General features: G+C 39.0%; 1 protein-coding gene across 1 annotated transcript in view; it reads left to right on the top strand.

Moving 5' to 3' along the window:
* The window catches only part of ABHD17C (abhydrolase domain containing 17C, depalmitoylase), a 30,621-nt gene extending 8,379 nt beyond the window's left edge, over positions 1 to 22,242 (top strand). Inside the window, exons 2-3 of the mRNA XM_076347904.1 lie at positions 16,640 to 16,819; positions 20,735 to 22,242. Coding sequence (XP_076204019.1) covers positions 16,640 to 16,819; positions 20,735 to 20,954 — 400 coding nt within the window. The 3' untranslated portion in view covers positions 20,955 to 22,242. The remainder of the gene's footprint in view (positions 1 to 16,639; positions 16,820 to 20,734) is intronic.

The raw sequence follows: 22,242 nt of genomic DNA, 5'->3' as shown, positions 1-22,242 counted from the left end.
CACATCTTTGGGGAAAATCCCTACAATCGCGAAATAAATGTGTAACATCTCAACTTTCAAAAAGGGGAATTCCATGGGGGTTCACAAATGAAGAATGATGTTGATGTGGAAGACGAGGTTTTAAGTTAGTACGCTTGCCTCAAAGTCCAGAGGGGAAAAAAATTAAATTAGAGGTCATCTCAAAGTATTGCCTCTGGGTTTTTTTCTATTGCAAATTTGTTAGAAAAACTTCATGTGTGCCTTCCTGACAGTAATATTATTTATTGGTACAGTCTCTTGAAATTCTTTCTAGGTATATCTTTCAAGATGAAAATGCTTTTTTTTTTTTAAACTGTTAATTTGAAATTGATTGTTGGTTTAGACAGTTTTGGGTATGCTTTTAGGAAGATCTGTGTTACCGTGCCTGATTAAAAAAATCCTGCTTACATATAGAAATGTTACTTTAAGAACTTTGACTCTTGTGAGCCTTGTTTATCAGCCAAGGCATGCTGCTGAAACAAGCTGCATACATCAGTGTCTGGCAAATAACCCTTCCCAAGGCAAGCAGTGTCAGCTAGTAGCTCAAAGCAGGGGGGGGTGGGGTGGTGGTGGTGTTTGTTGTTTGTTTGGGTTTTTTTACAGGACGCTGCCAAATTTCTTAAGATCCCAGTATGTTAGACCAGTTACATTTAATTTTGTGACATGCTGTGGCCATGTCTTTTTGTGTGCAGCAAATGAACTACTCTGGAGTAATCGATAACGGGATCCAACAAGTCTGAAAATTCTGAGACCAACTTCAACATGTTTCTCAGGAAAGCACCCTTTAAATAGTATGGCTTGAGATGTTTCTCTTTTTAATAAGGTTGTTATAGGATCTTTCTGGACATTCCTTCTCTCTGCTGACTTCTAGTTAGCTTTGCTTTGGATGTTCTCATAGAACTTGAAAAATGGCGTTCAATATCAGCAGAGAAGCAAAACTAGTTACATATTTTTTCCAGTGTATAGATAAACTGAGATAAGGTTTAGATTATTTTGTCATTATTCCATGAATCTTAATGGCTATTTGCAATAAATTAAACAAGACACTTTGTCTTAACTATTATACTATACAATAAATTGCAAGCCTTAATAATATGCAAAATAAAAGAGGAGCCAACAGTAATATGGGGCTAGACTTCTGTTAAGCATTTTGCAACCAAAATGGTGTATGCAACCATCTACACCTTAAAGGAAATTTTGAGTAGTTAACTTGCCGCCTTAAGCATTGGACTGGTTTGTTTGTACAGATCTTAATCTTTGTCCCATCTCTGTATAGTCTTCCCCAACATCTGATTACTTCATTGAAGTAGGATGTTGGCTGTATGACAGCCTGGGGAAAGTGGCATCTTTCAAGAAAAAAGCAGCATGTTCATCAGGGCAAATTTACAAGTCGTCTTCTGCATGCTGTTTGTTCTTTATAGCTTCATTTCTCACAGAAGCGTGTGTACATTTTGGTGTGTTGTGTTGGGTTTTTTTAATTGAAGTAGCTAATTTGGTATAATATTTATTTTGGAGGTGTTACCTGAACAATTCTTACCTTGAGGCAGCTGGTCAAGAGCCAGGCAGTCTCCTCCTTCCTCTAAGACTGGAATGTACCTCACCTTGCATATTAAGTTGCACTAGACATTTTCTTCGTAATATTTTTTTGTTGTTCCCTACTGTAAAAAGCTTGTCTATTTTTCTGGTAAAGCATGGTTTTCAATGTGTCTTAATAATACTACAGAAAAAGTTAGTGTTTCAGTCTGGGTATGAGCATCTTAGCAAGTTTAACCAACTGTAAAAGTACCCAAGTTGTAGGAAGAGGTGGGGTAGCGTTTCAGCTACAGTTTTGCTATTTTTATGCATACTGGTTTATGAACATGTAACCTTTGCCTCAGACTGGTTAATAATTACACTGTGACTTAGCATAGATTGCAGACATCTCTTTTTGGATTCAAGAAGCACCCTTTCAGGAGTCAGTACAGTGGTTTAAGATATTAAGTGGTTTAACCTTAAGCCTGGCCAGTATGCCAAAAAGGTGTTGACTTTTGCTGAATCTCTGCCAGCTTCCAAACTTCTGTTTCTCTGATACAGAAACCCTCTGCCCTCTCCCCTGAGCTCTTGCTAATTATTCATGTAATGTGATGTTCAGTTCTAAAGCCCCCTAGGCATAAAACCAGTACAATTAGTTTTTTATCCTGTTTTTGAAATTTGTGCTAAAAATCAGTCTGATAATGCAGAAACTACTATCTGTGAAGGAATACAGGCACAAATATAATTGTCTTTTAAAAATAGAAATGATTGTAATTTGTATTTGCATGAACAAAGATGATAGAATGTATTTCAGTATAACTTGGATCTGAATGCTTGATGTGAAAGATAAGAATGTCATAAATCCTCAATGTTTGGCCAGTTTTGTAGAGGGTGAGAGGGTTGTAATTATCGAGTTCTTTTCTATCCTGAGACTAAGCAAGCTGGTGCCAAATGTACCACCCTTCCAAATTGGTTGCCCTTCTGTCAAAGCTCATCTAAGATCTGTAGACCATTCTGTGTAGAGCATTGAACAGACGCTATTGATATAAATAAGATCTGGCACCTTCCAGTTATTTCGGGAAATTACCCTTTCTATCCAAAAATCCACTTTAATGATGTTTGTAATGAGGAACATTTAAACCTAAGGATCTTGGATGTTTCTTACCTGGATGTAGTTCTAAACTTGTTGCATTTCAGCAGCAGGAGAAACTGAACCAAAGATTATTAGTCTCTTTGGTTGGACATTCACAGCAATTTTCTGTTCTTTTTTTATTATGGAGTGTTAATTTGGAATAAAGGAAGCAATGTTAGCTTAAACTTAGCTAATTTTATTACCGGGATTTTGAGGGGGAGAGGAGGAACTCAATTTAGCAAGCATTGTTCATCATTTGTTACTCTTGTTTTTCTTCCTTCCCTATTCTGGGCAATAGTCTAATGTGAACTATGTTCTTTCCTGCTCTTCACTGTAGAACTGATCAGGCAGCTGCTTCAAATATTTTTTTAAAACTCTCATTAAATATTTCTATTTTGCCTCTGTCTTGGAAGCTTTGTGGTACTAGGAGAAAGGGAAACACTATTCATTTGTAAAATGTAACTGTGTGGAGAGCTAAATATGAAAAGTCTGTGTTGGGGGAGAACACAGCAGTAGCTTATAACTGAAAGTGCATGTGCCATGAAATGGTGAACTGCAGAAAACCTACATAGCCAAAATGTTACTATCCCCATTGGCGTCTGGCCATAATGTAGACATTAATACACCTAGTTTTCCAGGCACTGCACTGTTATCTGTTATTTCGAAAATAGAAACTCCAACAGCACAAGACTTCTTTATGCTATGCTGGTTTATTGGTAGGCAGTTACGTGCCGGTGTGGCACATACTGGAATTGCTAACATTTTTTTTCTGCATAACCAGTTGTTCTCTGGTGATACTGCAATCAAGTAGGGAGCCTGCTTGCTTTACAAGGACTGCATCACAGATAGAGGCAACTAGAACACTGAGTAACATCAGGAAGCTGCTTCTCTTTTCCCTTTCACTTTTAGGTTGTTTTTTTTTTTTTTTAATTTTCTAAGATGCATCTGCAGGTCAGTTTCTGCCTTTAGCATCAGCTGGAATAACGCACTTAACTGATTGTGTTGACAATTGTCCTTGATCCACTGCTAGGTACTTCTGCTGCTTGTGCAGTAGCTAGCTGTTAATTGGTAAGCATCCTTTTTTGAGGGGAAAAAGTTGACTAGCAAGGCATCTTTCACCAAAAGACTACAAAAGCAATTGGCCCCATTAACTAGGTATGTTGGCAGAAGACAAAGTATGCAAGCATGTTCTCTGACTATCGTTAAAACCTCTTGATTTGCACAATCTGGGCAAAAATGTCTTTTACTCCATAGAAGCTCAGATGATGCCAGATGAGATAGCTGGATAAGCTGAGCAAGTATATATGACCTGGTTTCAGGACTGAATTTTCTGATGTGAGTTTAGGAAAGTTATGAGAAAGTTAGTACTCTTCTAAATGCACAGAAGTACTGTTCCCGTTTCTTAGATTACCTATTTTAAAGTAACAAATGTTAAAATTTACTGATACTTAATGTTTTTGCATATAATTCAACGCAGGTATCTGTTTCTATAATAAATTATTTTTTTGTGCTATCTTTTCAAGTTCCTGGGGAGCACAAGGCAGGTTTCGTGAGCGCTTCAACCGAACAGGAGAAGTACACAGGAGAAACTTTGACGCTGTGCTAAATTTTGTTGTTCACAATTCTAAGTAGTACTTACTGGGAGAAGGGATTTCGCCCCTGGGTTTGTGATGATAAAGGCTTTGGCTAGGAAATTTGATTTTTAAGCTCTGAACTAGTTATCTGTGGTCTGCTGTTTCAGAACATCTGGTACTGTTAATCCTGGTGATTGCTGTATATTTTCTTAATCATCTTAGCTTTATATTGACTGTTACTGAGGCCTGAACATTCTTTGTGCTAAAAGGAACATGTGCAAGACGAAAATTAAGTGCAAAACAGTGCAGGTTTAAATATTGGCTTGATAACGTATAGATTCTGTGGAGCAACAGATCTTTAATCCTGGTAGAGTCAAGTCAGCCCATCTTTGAGTGACAGGAATGGAAGAACTTGAGGATGCTTAAGAAGAAAGGAATTTGAGTCTGATGTAGAAGATATAAAAAAATGGTGAGAAACAACACTATTTTCTTGTTTCAGAAAGATGCTGGAAGAATCTTTTCTAGTAATAGATTGCTTTCATGAAATGACTGTCTTTTCCATTTGGCAGTTATCACTCTTGGTATTTGTTAGAATATTTAATGAGTCTATCTGAAAATGGATAATTGAGAGAAGGCAGGAGAGACTCATCAGGAGAGTAGTGTTTATCTGTGAGGCTGTGAATTTGCCACTTCTTTGAAAGCAGATGCTTAAGCGCATACAGATTCACACTGTAATAAAGCTCAGTGTTTGGAGCAATTACGAAACTGGTATGTGTTTTCTCCACTTATCTGGGGGTGGGGGAAAAATAGAGGTTACAGTGTCACTTATCCAAGTAGGATTTCTTCCTATTTATGATTCACAAGACATGTCAGTGCAGAGGAAGGGCCGATTGTTTTGATTTTTTTAAATCAAAAGAAAATACTGCCTTTCGTCTTTAAATCTGTGGAAGTGGTTAGAACAACCCAAAGGAACATGAAATATTTCCAGAGAATTAAAAGAAGACTATCCAAGCAGGGTGTGTGGTCTCCTGGATTACACAGGCCATGACACTTCTTCACTTGGCTTCTGCATAGAGCCCTTTAGCGTTTATGAGATATTGCGTGTCTTTGAGAGAAGCCTAGCCTTATTTAATAACTTTCTTTGCTCTTCTACAGTGCTTGAGCATATTAATGTAAGTATATAAGGGAAAGAGAAATCCTACTGCCAGCTGAGTCATCTTCATATAATGCTGGCTGATAAAATAATGCTGGCTGATAAAATATTCATATACTGGGGACGGATGCATTCATCTGCAGTCGGTTCTTTTTAGGAATATTAGACCAGTGCATTGGTACTAATCACTTTTGTATCAGGACCTCTCTGCCGTTCTCGTCCTCCATCCTGCCTTTCTGCCCTCTCATCCCCTTTCTGTCGGAGACTCTCAAATCCCTGCCAGAGCTATACTGATGCTTCTGGATGGGAAGAAATGATGCGTCCAGGTTGTCTGCTTGCATACTTGCCAGGCCTTATCCATTCCAGCTGCCATGTAATCCCCTTGGACGCTGGCTCTGGTGCTCTGTGGGAGAGACTGCATTCAGATTTCCAGGGATCTTTGAAGACCAGTGTGAAACTGGCTTTAACTTTGTCTGCTGTAAGAGGATTTGGGATACAAACACCTGCTGTTTGTTGAGACTGTTCAACTTTTTCTTTGTTCTCCTCCGTTAGCATTGTGGGGATAATACCTGAATCTCTTTTTATCAGCTTGTTTTCTGGATATAGTTACGATTGTCTGTAAGTGACGTAAGGGGAATGCTGTATCAATGCCACATATTTCATATTTAATGGCTTGTAACCTGTATCAAAGAATCGTTGCAAAACTAGTCATTTAATGCTGTTAATCTTTGAAAACGTGAGGTTCTTTGTAAAAGCTGTAAATGAAATAGCTTTTACTTAGAGACTGAAACATAAATAAAATTACCATAAATAGGTGGAAGAGAATGTGAAAGGAAGGCAAGAATGGAAAAAAAACCCAACAAAACCAAACAAACTAGAAAACAGACCTCACCCCACCCCGCCCAAAAAAAAAGAAAGTTAAGTAGTTTCCTTTTAATTCATTGGTGGGGCTAGTTACCTGAGTAGTTCCAGGGCCAAGCCCTATAGGTATCAAAGTTTGAGTGGCCTACTTTGATTCCCCCCCCCCCCCCCCCCCCCCCCCCCAGCCTTCCTAATATTAGTCTCCAAAGGATTAACTCCATCTTAGCACAACATTTAATTCTTCTAGAGCATCTAGACAATTGCCTTCAGCAGAATTCACATAGACTTCTGTTTTAAGATCCTTAGGTTGGGAATGCCTTTTTTTATTAAGTTAGAGTGTGTATAGCTAATCAGCTGTGCAAACCTAGAAGTGTGGAATTTTAGGTGAGCTTTGCAGTTTGATTACAGCTTAGGATTAGTCTTGTTTCGTTATATGCTTATACAGTGATAACTGTGTTTTCAGAAACCACAGCCTGATATATTTAAAGAAAACTTAACTGGTGCCACTTCTTTTTGCCTTGACTGTTCTGGTTTGTGCACTTGAGCAGTAATTCCCCGCTTTGTGAGCAGCTGAGCTGTACCTGGCGAAAGGGTGGAAATGTCGGAGATGGGTGGAGCAGGCAGCAGCTTGGGTCAAAAGCCACTGCGCTCCTGCTCGGAGAAGTAATCCCAACTCGTGAGTCAGAGGCTTAAGTCTTGCATAGGTGCAGCTCGTGGCAATTAGTGCTGGGGCAGGATGGCCTTAAACTGTTGTGTGGTGCTATAGGTATGTAGAAATAAGGGAAACACATCAGAAAGTTAATTTAGTGTTTGATGTCAAGGAGTCAGGATAAGAGCAGTGCTCAAGCTTGAGGTGTCAGAGGTGCTCCAATAAACAGATGGGAGTACTAAAAGAATAATACAGTGCTTCTGAACAAAAAAGCTTTGAGAACTGTTGGAGAGCGGCAAGATTGCTTCCTCCAGGCTTGTAAACCCTCAGTCTCCCAGTGCTGAGCCAAGGGTGGTGAGGAGGGTTATGTGATGGGCACGGGAGGCGAGCCAGAATGCATTGGCTTACTGTGAATTTTCAGCCTCAGGAATAAGGCAAGGCTCTCCAGTTTGCAAGTAACTGAAATCTAAGAAACAGCTATGAAAGCACAAAACTTGTGGGACTGTGTAACCAGTGTTAATATTTGCACTCTGTTTTTTTTTAAAGTTTCCTAGGGAATCAGAGGAGACTTCTTTTCAAGCACAGTTTCTGGTTAGTTGACACATACTTGTTTTACCTGAAGTCTTTATATAAAAAGATACTGTGTTTGGGTACATGGATATCATCAAATCTTTCTTGTTCTTCATAACAACCTTATAGGAGTACAATTTTAGGGACTAGTTTATTTCTTCTTTTGGCTTTTGAGTGTAGGATATCCCAAGTGAAAGTGCAGGCTTTTTGCAACAGTAAAAGGATTGTCAAAGTTTTAATGTCATGTTATTAAATGTTGTGAGGAGTATGCTCACCTGTCTTAGCTCTGCTGTATTATAAAACATAGTATGATGTGTGCAGCTGAAATAAAAATACCACAGCAGGACAGAGATGAGATAGAAGCTGGGAGTGAAGATAATGAATTCCTCACTCCAGAAGATACTATAGACTGAGCTTCTCTGTGAAAGCAACAGAGTTTTCTCTGCTGTCTCAGGTTATTTAAATGGACTTCAGAGACGGCTGTATAGATTCTGTACACCGGTTACAGTAAAGAGTATATAATAGAACGTAGCTGACTAAGTTTTTGTGAATTATTGATGCTGTGGTGAATGAAGATAGTTCTTAGTGGCCAGTAAAGGTTTCCTGTCTTTGGTAAATAAAGCTTAAGACTTCTGTATTCCACGTTTATTTGCTACAGAGCATCTTAATTAAATGCAAAATACTTTGTTAAAGTGAACTCCAGTGCTCTATTTTTAAAATAACTGGAGCGAGAGATTCGTTTTAGTGTGCCATCTACCCGTTGTGTCTTGGGACTAAATGGTGTAAATCAAGATTGCTCTAAGAAAGCACTTTGGGAGAAACAAGAAACTATGAAGAGTAGAGAGCATACGTGTATCTTCAAAACCATAACCTAGTGACACAGGGCTGGCTGCAGAACTCTGGTTGATTTCTAAGGTTGCTAAAGCAAAGAAAGTTGGGGGAGGTGGGAATTACATTTGAATACATCCATGTGTTTAACTCCTGTCGCCACTGTTACTAGCTTCTTGTCTTTCAATTTACAGTGGTTTTGGATTGCGTTTGCTCCTGTGATTAGGGAGATAAAATAAACCCCCAACATTTAGGGGGGTTTATTTAGGACTTCATTTAGGAAAGTGCTCCCTTCCTCTCATTGCATGAATGCACACCAAGTATTGGAGTGTTATCCACCTTTTGTCATAAAGTAGTGGAATGATAAAGGTAGGAGTTCAAACAGAAGGCTCAGTCACGTCATTGCTTGTTTTTGTTAGATGAACTACAAGACTCTGGATTTGCTTGTCAGTGGCCTTCTTGCTAACTTTCACTTGATATGAAGGGATTATAGACGCAAAGTTATTCTGTTCTTTTATATCAGCATGCTCATGGCACAAGTTCCTGCTTAAATTTCAATGCACACTTAATGAAAACTCTGTTTCCTCATTCCCTGCTATCTACGGGGAAGAAAAAATCCCATACCTGCAGTCAGGCAGAAGCAACTGTTCCAAATCTGTTTGTTGTTTATATGTACAACTGCTAGTTCATGTGGTAGACAAATGAGCAACCTAACATAAACCAAACACCAAAATTTAGTATTCTGGGTTATTGTGGTGGTGAAAAGTCATGTTGTAAATACAGTTGAGTTCTCGGTATGAGAGAAAACAAAGAAGGTTTTACTTTGTAGCTCCTTAAAAAAAAAATTAAAAATTGATCTGCAAGCACAGATTGCTTATTTTCTGCCCATTCTGTCTGTTGTATCACAACATTTTGCTACTGTTCAGCTAGCTTGGAAGAGATTTCTTCCAGAACGCAAGTTTGCAGAAGTCTTCTTTCCTGGCTGATGATGCGTACTATTTTTTTTTTTTTATGCTCTTATGGTTCACTTCTCTTTTGACTCTTATTTCTGAAAAATGCTTGAAAAATTAGAATGGGTAGGTGCAGTCTTGATTGCATTTGTCAAAAGATCTCTGCTGAGAGATCATTAACTATAAATGGTTGTGAGGATAGAGCCTGATTTATGAGTAACAGAAGACAGACCGCAGACTGGACCTGCTACCTGCTGGGTCCCTTAGCTGCAGCAAGGCTGGGCTGGCGGTAGGGCGGTGGTAAGTTGGCTCAAAAACGTGTGGTGCAAGACGAGCACGTGGAAGTGCTGCCGTAGTGTGGCACAAAATCCTCCAACAAAATGGGTGTTGAAGGGGGAGAAGGAACTCGCTTGTAAAGGTGAAGCTGAGGGGGGAAAAAAGGAGGGGAATGGATTTACTGTTGGAGAGTGCTTGGTTTTACTCTTAGTCGTGAGCAGATTTACTTTAGTTAGGGAAGGTGTTTCCCACTTCGAAACATGACGTCTTCAGGAGCCTATGTTCAAGGCAGATGAGCACAAGGTAATTTAAGATTGCATTTGAAAAAGGAGCAGTTTTTTAGAGGAACTAGTATTATTTGGATTTTATTTAAAAAAAAAAGACATCCCAACACTCACCCCAAAGCTACTCAGTGTAGATTAGCATAATTCAGTTAATTTAAAATGTAATTTCATTACAGTTTGTACCAGAGAATGCCGTGAAATAGCCTTCCTTTACCTACCCTGGTTTTTCAGGGCAAACTTGCAGTGGCTTGGCTACTCAGCAGTGTGTAGATCACCTGCTTTTGTCATGGTTGCTTGAGCTCACCAGCGATATTTAATATCCTTGTTAGGACTTGGTTGAACTTTGAGCACAGTTCTCAATATTTGCTAACAGATCGCTGATTACCCCAAGACGGTAATCAAGAAGCTGTTGTAGTGATTCATGCTTCGGTATAATTAAGTTACTGCAGTGCAAATGATCATCCTAAGAAGTGTCTAGAAGTTGCTTCCGCTTGATCCATTCCTTTATAGGAAAAGACGAGCTGGTACCTCACTGGATTAGTGCTACAGTCACATAGTGCAGCAAGCCTGTAATAGTGTGATATTTGCAAATAACAAACTTCCAAAACAGCCTTTAAGAGGGCATTTTCAAGAGTCATAGGTTCATTCTGTAACTCCAGTGTTAGTCAGCCTATATTGATTAGCACTGGGGTTTCTCCATAGCATAACCAAATGACTATCTGGTGTGGCAGTAAAATAATAGTGATATAAAACTGTGGCAGAATCCTTGATTAAATTTCTCTGGCAGCCATTGAAATTATTTTGAGTGTGAACACATTTGTGGAATTACTTGTCTGTTCCTGTGACAGTGTGCTGGGATATATGCCAAAAAAATTTGTCTCTTTTTTGCGGCTTCATAAGCCAGAATACTATGCAAACCGGTTTTGGCTCTTACGACAATGAAAATGTGAAGTCAAAGAGTACCTGAACGTGAATCACCTACTACTTGTAGACTTGGACAGGAAGGAGGTAGAGGAGGAAGACAACGTCGCATAATTTAAAGAATCGGTGTATATTGTGCTCAGTAAAACAGTGAGGAATTTTAGACCTATGTTTGTGTGAATTCAAGGAAACTGGAGTGAGAAACTGGCACAGGGACTCTTGCTGTGTGCCAGGGTTTCCTGTGAATCTTGAAATAATTCTGATTCTTCTCATTTGACAGTTGTTGTTATGGTTAACACCAAAAATCCTTAATCTAATGCCTTGCTCTAAATTGAGTGTTGGCATTTAGGCTGAAAATCTGCTGTAATTTCTATGGTGTTTTGGCTGACATGCTGGAGTGGTACTTGCTGAAGCACAATGTGGAACTCGGTGTTTTGTTCTGATATTGTAAATTACTTGCGATAATATTTATTGACAGAACTTCACTTTTTGACGTTTTTTTAAACTTAAAGGTCCTACAACATAAACTCTTGTTCAAGGTATGCAATCTGCATGTGGGATTTTTACTTAACTGAAGATTTTTGTTTTTCCTTTCTACCCCCAAAATTAGACTTTTAGATTCATACCAGATTAAATAACCACTTATTTCTGAAAATGCAGATGCATATCTTATGGAAGTATATAATGATGCTATAGAAAAACCTATCTGTGTTTCTTAACAAACAATCTAAATTTCTCTGTATTATAAAGTTTAGAGATAATGCATTTTGAAAAGGGAACGAATAGTATGTTGTGACATGGGTTTGTATAAACAGGAAGAAACAGACTTGAAGGATAGCCTGAGAAGATCTTCTTATAACTGAGCACGGGTATGTTCTAGTAAAAATACTCCAAAGTCACTATTTCCTCCAAATGTGGCATGATTTGTGTCGCTCCAGATGTATGCTGGATTTTCTTTGTGTCTTGAAAATGAACTATTTTGTTGTGGTGTTTCCCTTGAGAGGGGAGTGCAGAGTTTCGAACTCAGTCTTCTTGCAAGAACACACGAGCTAGTTACCTGGTTTTCCTGGCCTTTTATCTTTATATACTGTGGTGTAAGGAAGAACTTGACCGCCTGTAGCTGCCTTAGTTTAGTAGCAGTTAAGCGGTAGGTCTCAACAGCATTATGAAATGGAGTTTGTGTGGTCAGAATGCTCTGCCTAGATGGTTACTGTGACTGTTTTTGAAAACTAATTTGTTGCCGTTGCTATATCCATGCTGTTCTGTATGCTTTCCAGTTTAGGTAAGGGATATTGGGGCAGCAAATAGCATAAAACTTCAAAGCTGAAAATATAAGGTGTGGTTAACTTCACAGATTCAGTAAGCCTGAAAAAAGAACTGGCCTCATTAATGAATAAGTATTTAGCACCTTTGAGGATTGGCACAGATGCTGTAACTTTGGCTGTGAACATTGCAGGGCTTCAGCTGTATGACATGTCTGTAGTCCCTGAAGCAGCATTCCGCTAGCGCTTTCAACTGAGTAAGGAGAGAGTAAAAATAGCAATTGTAAACTTTCCATCCGTATCACTCAAAGCTGAAGCCCTGGGGGGGGGAGGGAATCGGTATCTTATGCTCATAATTAAAGATGCTTTATGATAATACATAGTTTGTACATAGTGCTGTCAGGCAGAAAGCATTAAGTACTTTACAAAGGCAATTGATACCATCATCTGTGTTGTATGAGGAAACTGAGGAGGGGCATGGACCGAGCCACAACCATACAGCTGACTGAACTAGAAGTAATTGTGTCCCATGCTCCTTTGCTGTCAGCAATATTCGCAATCTGTCCCGCTGACCTGTTGCTGTGACTGAGGTCTTCATTACCCTGCGCAGAAGTAAGTAGAAGAGTCTGGGGTGTGGATTCTTAATAGCCAACTTCTGTGCGCATAGTTTGTGCTGGCATAAGGAGACCAGAATTGCTGGTAAACCTAATCTGTATAAATTGAGGCAGTAACATGGCAAAAAACCCAAAAATACTGTGTTACTATTAACTGTGGAGTGTGTTGGTGCCTTAGCTAGACCTGGCCTGAATTGGGAAGTTGTCGGTGCAGATAACTGTACTGATTGTACAGCTGGGGTTTTTTTCTGCACACATAAGAAACGTAATCCATAATCCACATAATCTGCTCATGGGTTATTGAGAGTAGACTAGGCTGGAGAACTTTGCCACCTGGTAAGTGTTTGTGGGTAAGGGGGAGCAGAAATGGTTGCAATCATTTTAAACCATAGTAGCTTTGCACTTCTCAGTAATTGACTTCCCTTGGGGAAAAAAGCATGCTTGTCTTTTTCCTTCCCCCCCCCTTGTGAAATCAGTGTTTTACATATGCCTACAGTAACTGTTTGAATTGCTTCCTACTTTGGTTCTGCTGAAGGCTGCTTTCCACAGTGCAGTGTTGCCCTCCTTGTTTTGAACTCTCTGATGGGCTCCACAGGAGAAGTGCAGGAGCATACCCATAAATTTAACTTGGGTCTCCCGCTCCGTCCGATGGAGCTCTGTTTCCACAGAGACCAAAGCTTGTGTGTTTCAAGGAAGGTATTTTTAGGAGCTGCTGTTTAGCTGGTGGAAGGACTTTCTTCCTTAATAGGAGAGCAGATTGTAACAGGATTCCTCTTTTCTCAGTATGTCTTTTGCCTTTTTCTATCACATTCTTTCCTTTTTTCTATGTCACTTAGTTTCCCTTTCATTGCCGCCTCCTTATCCGTTTCTGCTCTTCCTCTCTTCTTTTTCACTTTCTGTATCACTACTCCTGTTGCACAAGAATCTGATACCACAAGGGACTTTGCAGAGAGTGGGGAAGGGACCCAGCCTTTGCTTAAAGGATACTGTATTTTAAAGATAAAACCCCCAGGTCATTTTGTACCTCAGTTGAACGGTGCTTGCTGAGTCACCAGCTGGGCAGCGTTTGTGAAGATGCAGAGTATCACGGAGCCAAGCCCTGGCCTTCAGCTCCAAGAACCTCGCGCGTGTCAATTATTCATGGCCCTTGCTTATGAGTTGTCATATGTCCTTTGGCCTTGCAATAAATAAATTTTACACGTAGCTCTTTCTGCTGATGTTTGCAGTAAACTTGATGTCTCGCCTTCTGATTGATGGCCTAATGGTAAAGGGCTTAAAAAGATAAATCTGTTAAAGTAACTCTTCTGTCTTGGAAAGTTGGACTGTCCCTAACTGAAACAGTCCCAGAGATTTTTTTTTTAGTTGTCAGTCAGTAGGAATACAAAGTAGAAAAGATATTTGACCTAATGACAGGCTACAAGTGCACTAACTCAGTGTCCTAATACCCTTTTATGGTTTTTTTTGGTCAAAATTGTCCCGTTGCCCTTCTGCAGAGTTAGATACTGAATAGTTGTAGCATTTATTTAGTGATGAAGGGCTACTTTAAATTTAGAGATCTCTGTGGGTTTTTTAATGATGCTATAGACTGTATCTGACTTTAATTGGCGTGCTATGAAACTGAGATTTTTTTTTTTTTCTGGAGTATCTATTGCCACAGCAGCAAGGTGCTCCACTTAAAATATGAGCTGTTTTCAGAAACAAAATAACATCAAAAGGCATGAATCCAAAGCAGATCAATGTTGAAGAAAACTGCTATACTAAGGCAATTGTATGTATTGAAGGAATTCTCTTGCCACCCTATGCTGTCCTGTTATCCTGTGATTCTCATTCAAACATCTGTTTCCATGTTCTGCTTGGACTGTAAACCTTTTAGAAAGGGGACTTTACATTTATCATGATACTGGAGTTCAGGATGGTATTGCAAAACCTACCAGCATTAATATCACTCCATCCCTCCTTAAGTTCCACATAGAGGATCTCGTTCCAGTCCCATTTTCTTCTATTCCCTGATATTGATGGATTTCTTCCTGTCTTTTACACGATGCAACAGCTGGTAGGTCAGCAGATTGGATGTGTGTGCTGCCTTCAAAGGTACATGCCTCCAGCACTCCCCAGCCAACAGCTGGAATGAAGTCTGTGAGGACGACTTGGCTCCAAGATCTTGTTAACATGCATACCAAAATCAGCTAGGCTGTACTGTGTGCTGGACTATTTCTAACAGTAAGGGAGAAAAAATTCTAAAAGAGCTTCACAACATCTCTTTAAAAACATCAGGCCATGGCTGTGGTGGTAGACCACCAACGTGAGCTGCTGTTTGGTTACCAAGAGGATAAAATTTTACTCCAGGGAGATATTTTTATACAGTTGCTTATTCATATTACAGTGGATGCAAAAAGCACTCTTATGCTCAGCAGTATAGAAATACTAAGAAAATTCCAGTTTCACAGAGGCTACAATCCAGTCTGGTTTTACTTCATCATAAAACCAGGCAATCTTGACAGCCTGTAGTTGGATGATTAGTACTGGATTATTCTTCTATTGTAATTTTAATTATTAATTGATTATTCTTCCATTGTGATTCTCTCTCTCTCTTGCACATACCCAATCATTTAGCTGTGTAAAAGTCAAGTACTATCCAGGCCTGCCATGCGCCTCGCTATCAGCTTGGCAAGGGAGTTGAAATCTTCCAGGTGTACATTGGGTATAGCCTAAACTGTAGGTTTTGATTTTTGTTGTTGTAGCAGTGACAGCAGGACTGTAGACAGTGTAGACTGGCAAAAAGACATGTTCTGCACAAATTATTTTCTACTAGAAATGTGTTCTCTTCTGTACTCAATGATTCTTTATACAGCTTGCAATAGGAAGTGGAGTTACACATAGACATCTTCGTAAATATTTTATAATTTATATTATAAATACACATCTTCCCTTTCCTCCGGTGAACTCCCCAGTCTTGAAAACACTGCAGTAAAGCTTTCCAGTGAGTCTTACCCACCCAAATCCAAGTCACATGCTCTGCAGCAAGAAGCCATACTGGTGTAGGTGGCCATGTATAGATATCTGATTTCTACCTGCACAAGCTAACAGAAGCATGCCAATGGCTTTAACTAGATTGCCAAAGCTGCATTGATTTGCAGCTTTCCTAACGAGTTGTGGTAGCCAAATACTATTGTACTTTTCATTTCTTCCTAGCTGCTGTCGCCTCCTCCTGTGCCCCTTCCAAATTCCTTTATATTTTGAATACTTCAAGTAAAAACGGAGTTAGTATCATCCTCAACTTTTTCGCAGCTGTGAAACAGCACACAGGCTAGGACAGTTTTATAGACTGGATGGAAATATTGGGGAGCCATCCAGGACTCCCTATGAACCCTGAATTTTACGGAATGATGTATCTTTATAGTTACAAAATAAGCTTGACATATTTTAAACTGGAAAAGAAAAATGAGGAATAACTTACACTGATCAGAAATTGAAAAAATGAACAGAACTGTCCTCTCAAATGTTTATCCTCCTTGGTGTCTTTAGCTACACTAACAAGGCAGCTTGGTCTTTTTGTTCCAGCTGCGTGGAAAGAAAGGTGGGCAGAGGAGTAACTATCTTACTTAATGGTGGAAAGGTTGTTAGCCTCCAGAATATCTAATTGAAATTCCTGAGAGTGACTCTGGGTAGGGGGGAAGTCTCATTTATAATTTGCGGTGCTGTGGAGTGAAAGATAAGAGGTGTTCGTGAAGATGGTGAAGATTAATGAACAAACTGACATTCCTTCTTTGAGGATAGCTCTCTCCAGCCTGTGTAATATTTTGATTATTTACTTTACTGGACTGTCTTAAAGTTTAGACTTGTAAATTCATGTCTCCTACGAATAGGTTTTAAAGAGCTACAATGGGTAGGAGGGATGCTTTGGTTTTTATTCCCCTCTCCTTTTGTTTTGTTTGGTTTTTTGCTTTTGTGATGCGAAATGTGTTGTGGTTTGTTTTGGTTGGTTTTTGTTGTTTGCTTTTTTTTTTTTAAAAGGGATGTTTCTTTTCTCTACAGGTATGGTGTTAGTCCTGAGAACATCATTCTGTATGGTCAGAGTATTGGTACTGTCCCTACAGTAGACCTGGCATCTCGGTACGAGTGTGCAGCAGTAATCCTTCATTCTCCCTTGATGTCTGGATTACGGGTAGCTTTTCCTGACACTAGGAAAACCTATTGCTTTGATGCTTTTCCAAGGTACGTATAAACGCTGCAAAGAGGGTTGTTCTATACTCAACATGCTCTTTAGGTGTTTAGAAGGGGCTAATGGTGTAACTTCCCAGGGAACTTTATTGAATTGTCACCTGCATTTTAAACTTCAGATATGCACATCTCCTAAATCCAAGCAGAGATTCACTATGTAAGAAAGAGGCTGATGTCAGTCTCAAACTGACATGATAGTCAGCTCAATGAACAAATAACGTCTTAGTGTTTACAACTAATTTTTCTCCTGTTTTTTGTGTTATGGGTTGTTAATATCAGAATTTTTATGCTGTCAAGTTTGGAGTAGTAGCTTAACCACGGATAATATACCATTAAGTCCTTCAGGCTAATGACTAACAAATTATTAATTGTACACTCTTAACATCTCGGTCAACTTTGATTTAGAAGGTAATATGATATCATGACATGGATGTGCTGTTTTCAAGCTGCTTGTTAAAATATTGCTATAGTTTTACCAGATCAGCAGAGAAAAAGGTATAGATAATTGCTGCTTTTAAAGGGAGAAAACAAGAGAGGGTCAGAGGCTAGACTGTTAGACTGGTGTGGTTCACTTTTCAGCTTGATTGTGCATTTCATGTATAATCTCGAGGGAGTGCATTTAGTGTTTCTTTGCCTTTGGTCCTTGTAAGTAAAAACACTCCTGCATCTTTGGTATGCTGTCCGTATAAAATCACTAAAGATACCGAGACTTGTATTTGTTCCTCCCTGATGGAGATCATGTAAGATCCTAATGTCTGTGACCGAAATAAAGTAAGTTGCTGTCCCTCTTTTGGAAGACTTTGAGCTTGTTTTAAGAAGCTCTAGAATACTTTACATACAGAAAGCTATATACAACTGGTTTCAAGATAAAACAGTTGTCTTTATAGCCTGGTGTTTCATTTGAAAAGCAATTGCAACAGACCTAAATTAGAGTATCCAAATATTTGGGAATAGTAGAGGTCCTGGGAATAGCAGATGTTCTAGGAATCTTTTAAAACTTCTCATTTGACCCAGTTTAAATTATGGGAGAATATGAGAGGGGAAGCCAGTCTCTTTATAGCAGTGTATATAGACCTGGGGGGGGTGGTGGTGAGGGGAGGCACAGATAAAAAGCTAAGTGGTCCGTGGAAGGGAGAAGACTAAGCAGAGACTCACTGAAGTCTTGTGCAAAGCTTGGCTTTGCTTCGGGAGGTCATGTTTGCAATAAGTGTAGTAGGGGATATTCATAGCATTTGTTATGTTTGTTTTATTTTGGTTACAACAGATTAACATTAGAAGGTGGGGGATGTCGTAGGTATGAATCTGTATGCCAAAACAGCTAGAAGTAACAGTGACCAAGTAATAGTGGCTCTCGCAGTATCTATGTCCAATCCCCATGTTTAGAATTCTTCCAAATAGGTTATTAATTAAATAAGTAGTTAAATTGTTGAAGGTGCAGTCAGAACTTGAAACGCTTATACTCCAACTCATTCATCATCCTCAAACCTGAAATCCAATATTTACAAATGCTTCTGCGAGAGGGGAAAAAACCAAAGCCTTAAAAACAGTTCTGCTTACAAAAGTAACAGCGATTAGCTGATATCGGCCAAATCAAATAACAGTTTAAAAAAGAGAAAGTGGGAGGGGGGAACAGTGACAACAGATGTACTGTAGCACTTGGGTATTTTGTTCTTATCCTACTGAGCTGTTCATTGCTGTCAGTCTGACTTCACTTGTACTGTAAGCAGTGAAAATAAACAGCAGTGCACTTTTATGAATGTGTGCAGCTCAACTGTCTGTCTTCACAGCGGGAAACAAAATAGTTCTGTGTGCACCTACAGTGAATTGCTATTATGTGCATTTTATGTTGGGACTCCATGAGAACTTGGTCTCCGTAGATTTTTCTAGCTGCAGAGCGGTGTGGCTAAGAATACTAAGTCTAATGTGCAGTTTAAATACTGCCTTATGAGTCGCTGAGTTGGCAATGGGACGCTTTCCAATTTTCTGCAAAATACAAATATTATCTAGCTTAATGGTCTGTGAATATATGTGAAAAAAGTAGTTTCATTATCTAAATACTGAAGTGAAAGGGGTTTCCTGGTTTCCTACAATAAATGAAAACTTAGTATCTAGCCACTAAAATTGCGTATAAACATCTCTGTAGCTGTACGTAGCTGACATGCCTGTCACATCGTGGAACTCGGGGACAGACCCTTCATGGGCTTAAGACTTCAGTTTATATAGCATGTTGATTATAATGTATTTACATTTGGCTATGATGTTAATTTGGGGATGAAAATTATGGAAAAAAAAAAAGCTGCATTATTCTGATGTGTCTCGTGTTCTTGGGATATTTTTCTGTATTCAGCGTAGTTGCACACAACTCAAGTTCCAGACAGGAAAATGAAATAGTCTGTATTTTAAATTTAAATAACACTTTTCCTCTTTAAATGACATGAAGCCTGTTTTTTTGGAGAAGTATTGAGACAGAAATGTGTTTACACTCAGCTGTTTACTGGAATACCAATGACGGTTCTCTAGAATACTAAATGCTGAGATTTGTATGCGTGAGGTTTAGTGCTTCAGTCTACATCTTAATTTTTAATTAACTTTATATTTTCATAAAGCTTCTTTAAACCTGTTTTTAAGTCAGTGTGTGGTGGCATCTGTATTTTTTAATCATTTTAAGCAGTCTTGAGCACTTCGTAAAATCTCTAGTCTTACCAAAATCACATGCTTTCTTGTTCTTCAGGAGCAGGAAAATCCAAACGCCTTTTATTAGATAGCATACAGAAAGAGACTTGTCCTTCTGTCAAAGCAAATATTGCCGATACTCATTTTTCCACCCACTTCATCCCATACTCTGCATAATGTCCTGAGCCAATTCTTCCATTTGTTGATGTAAGTGGAGCGGGAAGGAAGCTGAGAGTTCATTAGCACTTGGTGTCTGTGTACTGATTTGGAATTATTGGTGACTACCAACATGAAATGGCTGTCTGGAAATAAAAGCTGGTGCCTGCATGAAGACAGTCAGAGAAAGCTGCTGTTTACCACTTTGAAGTTCATGTGCTACCAGTATGCTTCATAATTGGGGTTTTCTGGCCTGAACTCTTAGGTGTGAAGGTGCCTTTGTCACTCTTCCCTTTCCTCTGAACCCATTTTCCTGTGAGAGGTAGTCACGAGCTGTATCGGTCTGCTAAGTGTAGCTGGAACAAAAGGAAAACAGTTTAAGGCCACTTTGCAGTCAGAGCTGGCGAAGAAGTTGGTTGCATGAAGTCAAATCCTGCGTGAGTTTCTTTTGGTTTGCAGTTAAATATCCTTGTGTAACGCTCTTCTCCCACAGTTTTCTCTTTCGTCATTTGAAGTTAAACAAGCAGTTCAAAGAACAGATAGTTTTTCTTTAGCTGAATCTGCCTAATTTGGGGGTTTAAAGACAGGTTCAAACCTCAGGAGCTGAGGCTTTTTTTTTTAATGAAGTCTTATGACTGGAATGTAGTTAATTAGTTCTAATCTGTTAAATTGGAAGGTGATAATGCGTAACGTGAAGAGTCCGCACTGGCAGCATGTCCCATGGAATCCTTCTTGCCTCTCAGTGGTTTTTGTGATAGATATACTCACTGTTTGGGGGGGAGGGGGAAGGGGAGGGTGGTGGTGGTGGTGTGCCAAACTTTTATTTGCATGCTGCCTTCCGAGCTTCTTGTTGTTAGAACTGGTGGGATGATGGTGATGGCAGTGCGGGCTCCTGTTTACACGTGCATTTTGGGAGTGAGCCTTGTTCCGTATCACTTGGGCACAATTCCAATGTTTTGCAGCCATTTAAAGACACGCAGCGGTAGCTGGCTCGTGTATCCGATAGTTAAGCTTGCTTTCTTTAACGGTATGAAAGTTAAAGCCCCAAACTGAGCTACGTTTTTCTTTTCCATCCCCCAGCATTGACAAGATATCTAAAGTAACCTCTCCTGTGTTGGTAATCCATGGTACCGAAGATGAAGTAATCGATTTCTCCCACGGCCTGGCCATGTACGAGCGATGTCCACGAGCGGTAGAGCCCCTCTGGGTGGAAGGGGCTGGGCATAATGACATAGAGCTTTATGCACAGTACTTGGAGAGACTAAAACAGTTCATATCTCATGAACTTCCCAACTCCTGAAGAAGCCTACCTGATTTTACCTCAGTTACTGTGAACGGAAGAAATTACCTGGTTTTGCACATGCTTTAACTGGATAGCTGTAATAGCTTTATACTATGAAGAAATGCCCTGTCTTGAGGGTGTTCTAATCAAACATCTGATGAAATTTGTCTTTTATATCTGGAAGTTATTCTACTAATGCACACAAATATGGTCAACTACTGTAATTCCAACAATTTTTAGCTTCGTTGCCCTGAAGGGAGTGGGAATACTAGCTGCTTATGGGGACACTTTTTACCTAGTGCTGTATTAATTGAAGATCAGTTTTCTCTGTCTCCCTTCAGATCGTTTATAATTCTGTCCTACAAAGACTTCTTTGGGAAGTGTTCTCAGTGCGGAGAGCACAACTGTTATGAGCTACAGCTTGTTCTGAACAATCAGTCATGGGTTCAATCTAAGGGAGTACTTTCTCTGTAAAATTTCTAGCTGTGGTATTGTAACTGGAAAGTTTTTGTGATGAAGTTCCCCCTCCTCCCTTCTAGTGTTCTTTTGTTAACTTACTGATCTTCCCGAGTAAATTATTTAAACATACTTTTTCCTGAAAATAAACAAACTACTATATGGGGCTAAACTCTGTAACGACCTCTCCATTACCTGTATAAACATAACTGGAATATTCTTAAAGGAACTAGGGACAAAATTGCTTTTGTTTAAAAATAAATGTGTAAATTTACTACTAGAAAACTCATTTTAATATTCAGATGGTCTGAATAATAGCCATAACAGACATTTCCTTCTGTAAAGCATTCCTGTAGACTTTTTAAAAGTACTGTACATATTTGAATTTACATTGTGCATAGATTCTTAATTGGTAGTTTTAATTTAAGCCTAGTTACAATAAACTGCAAAATTCTGGTTTGTATATGATTGAATACATTTTGTTAAAATATGTTTTTATCCCTATATTATTTTGCTATTAAAGTTTTATAAAGTTTCCAGGACAAAAACAATTTACACATTTATGTTTTGATGAATTTATGTAACTAAATTTTCATTGAGCTGATCTTTTTAGTTTAGAAGTAATTTGATTCTTTGACACTGGAATCGCACAGATTATGCATCAGAAATGCAAGACACTTAAAAATTGTTACACTACTAGCATAGGTCTAACTTTTCCAAATTTAAAGGCCTTAAATGTACTGTAAGCCTCAGATTGTTGTATAAATTGATCACGATTGATTGCAGTTTGTGTCCTGTTGCTAGAATGCAACACAGTGATTGTAATGGAATAAAGGATGCATGGATTAGA

Source organism: Aptenodytes patagonicus, chromosome 10 (assembly GCF_965638725.1).
Source record: "Aptenodytes patagonicus chromosome 10, bAptPat1.pri.cur, whole genome shotgun sequence".
Lineage (NCBI taxonomy): Eukaryota > Metazoa > Chordata > Aves > Sphenisciformes > Spheniscidae > Aptenodytes > Aptenodytes patagonicus.
This window is presented reverse-complemented; position numbering and strand designations above follow the sequence as displayed.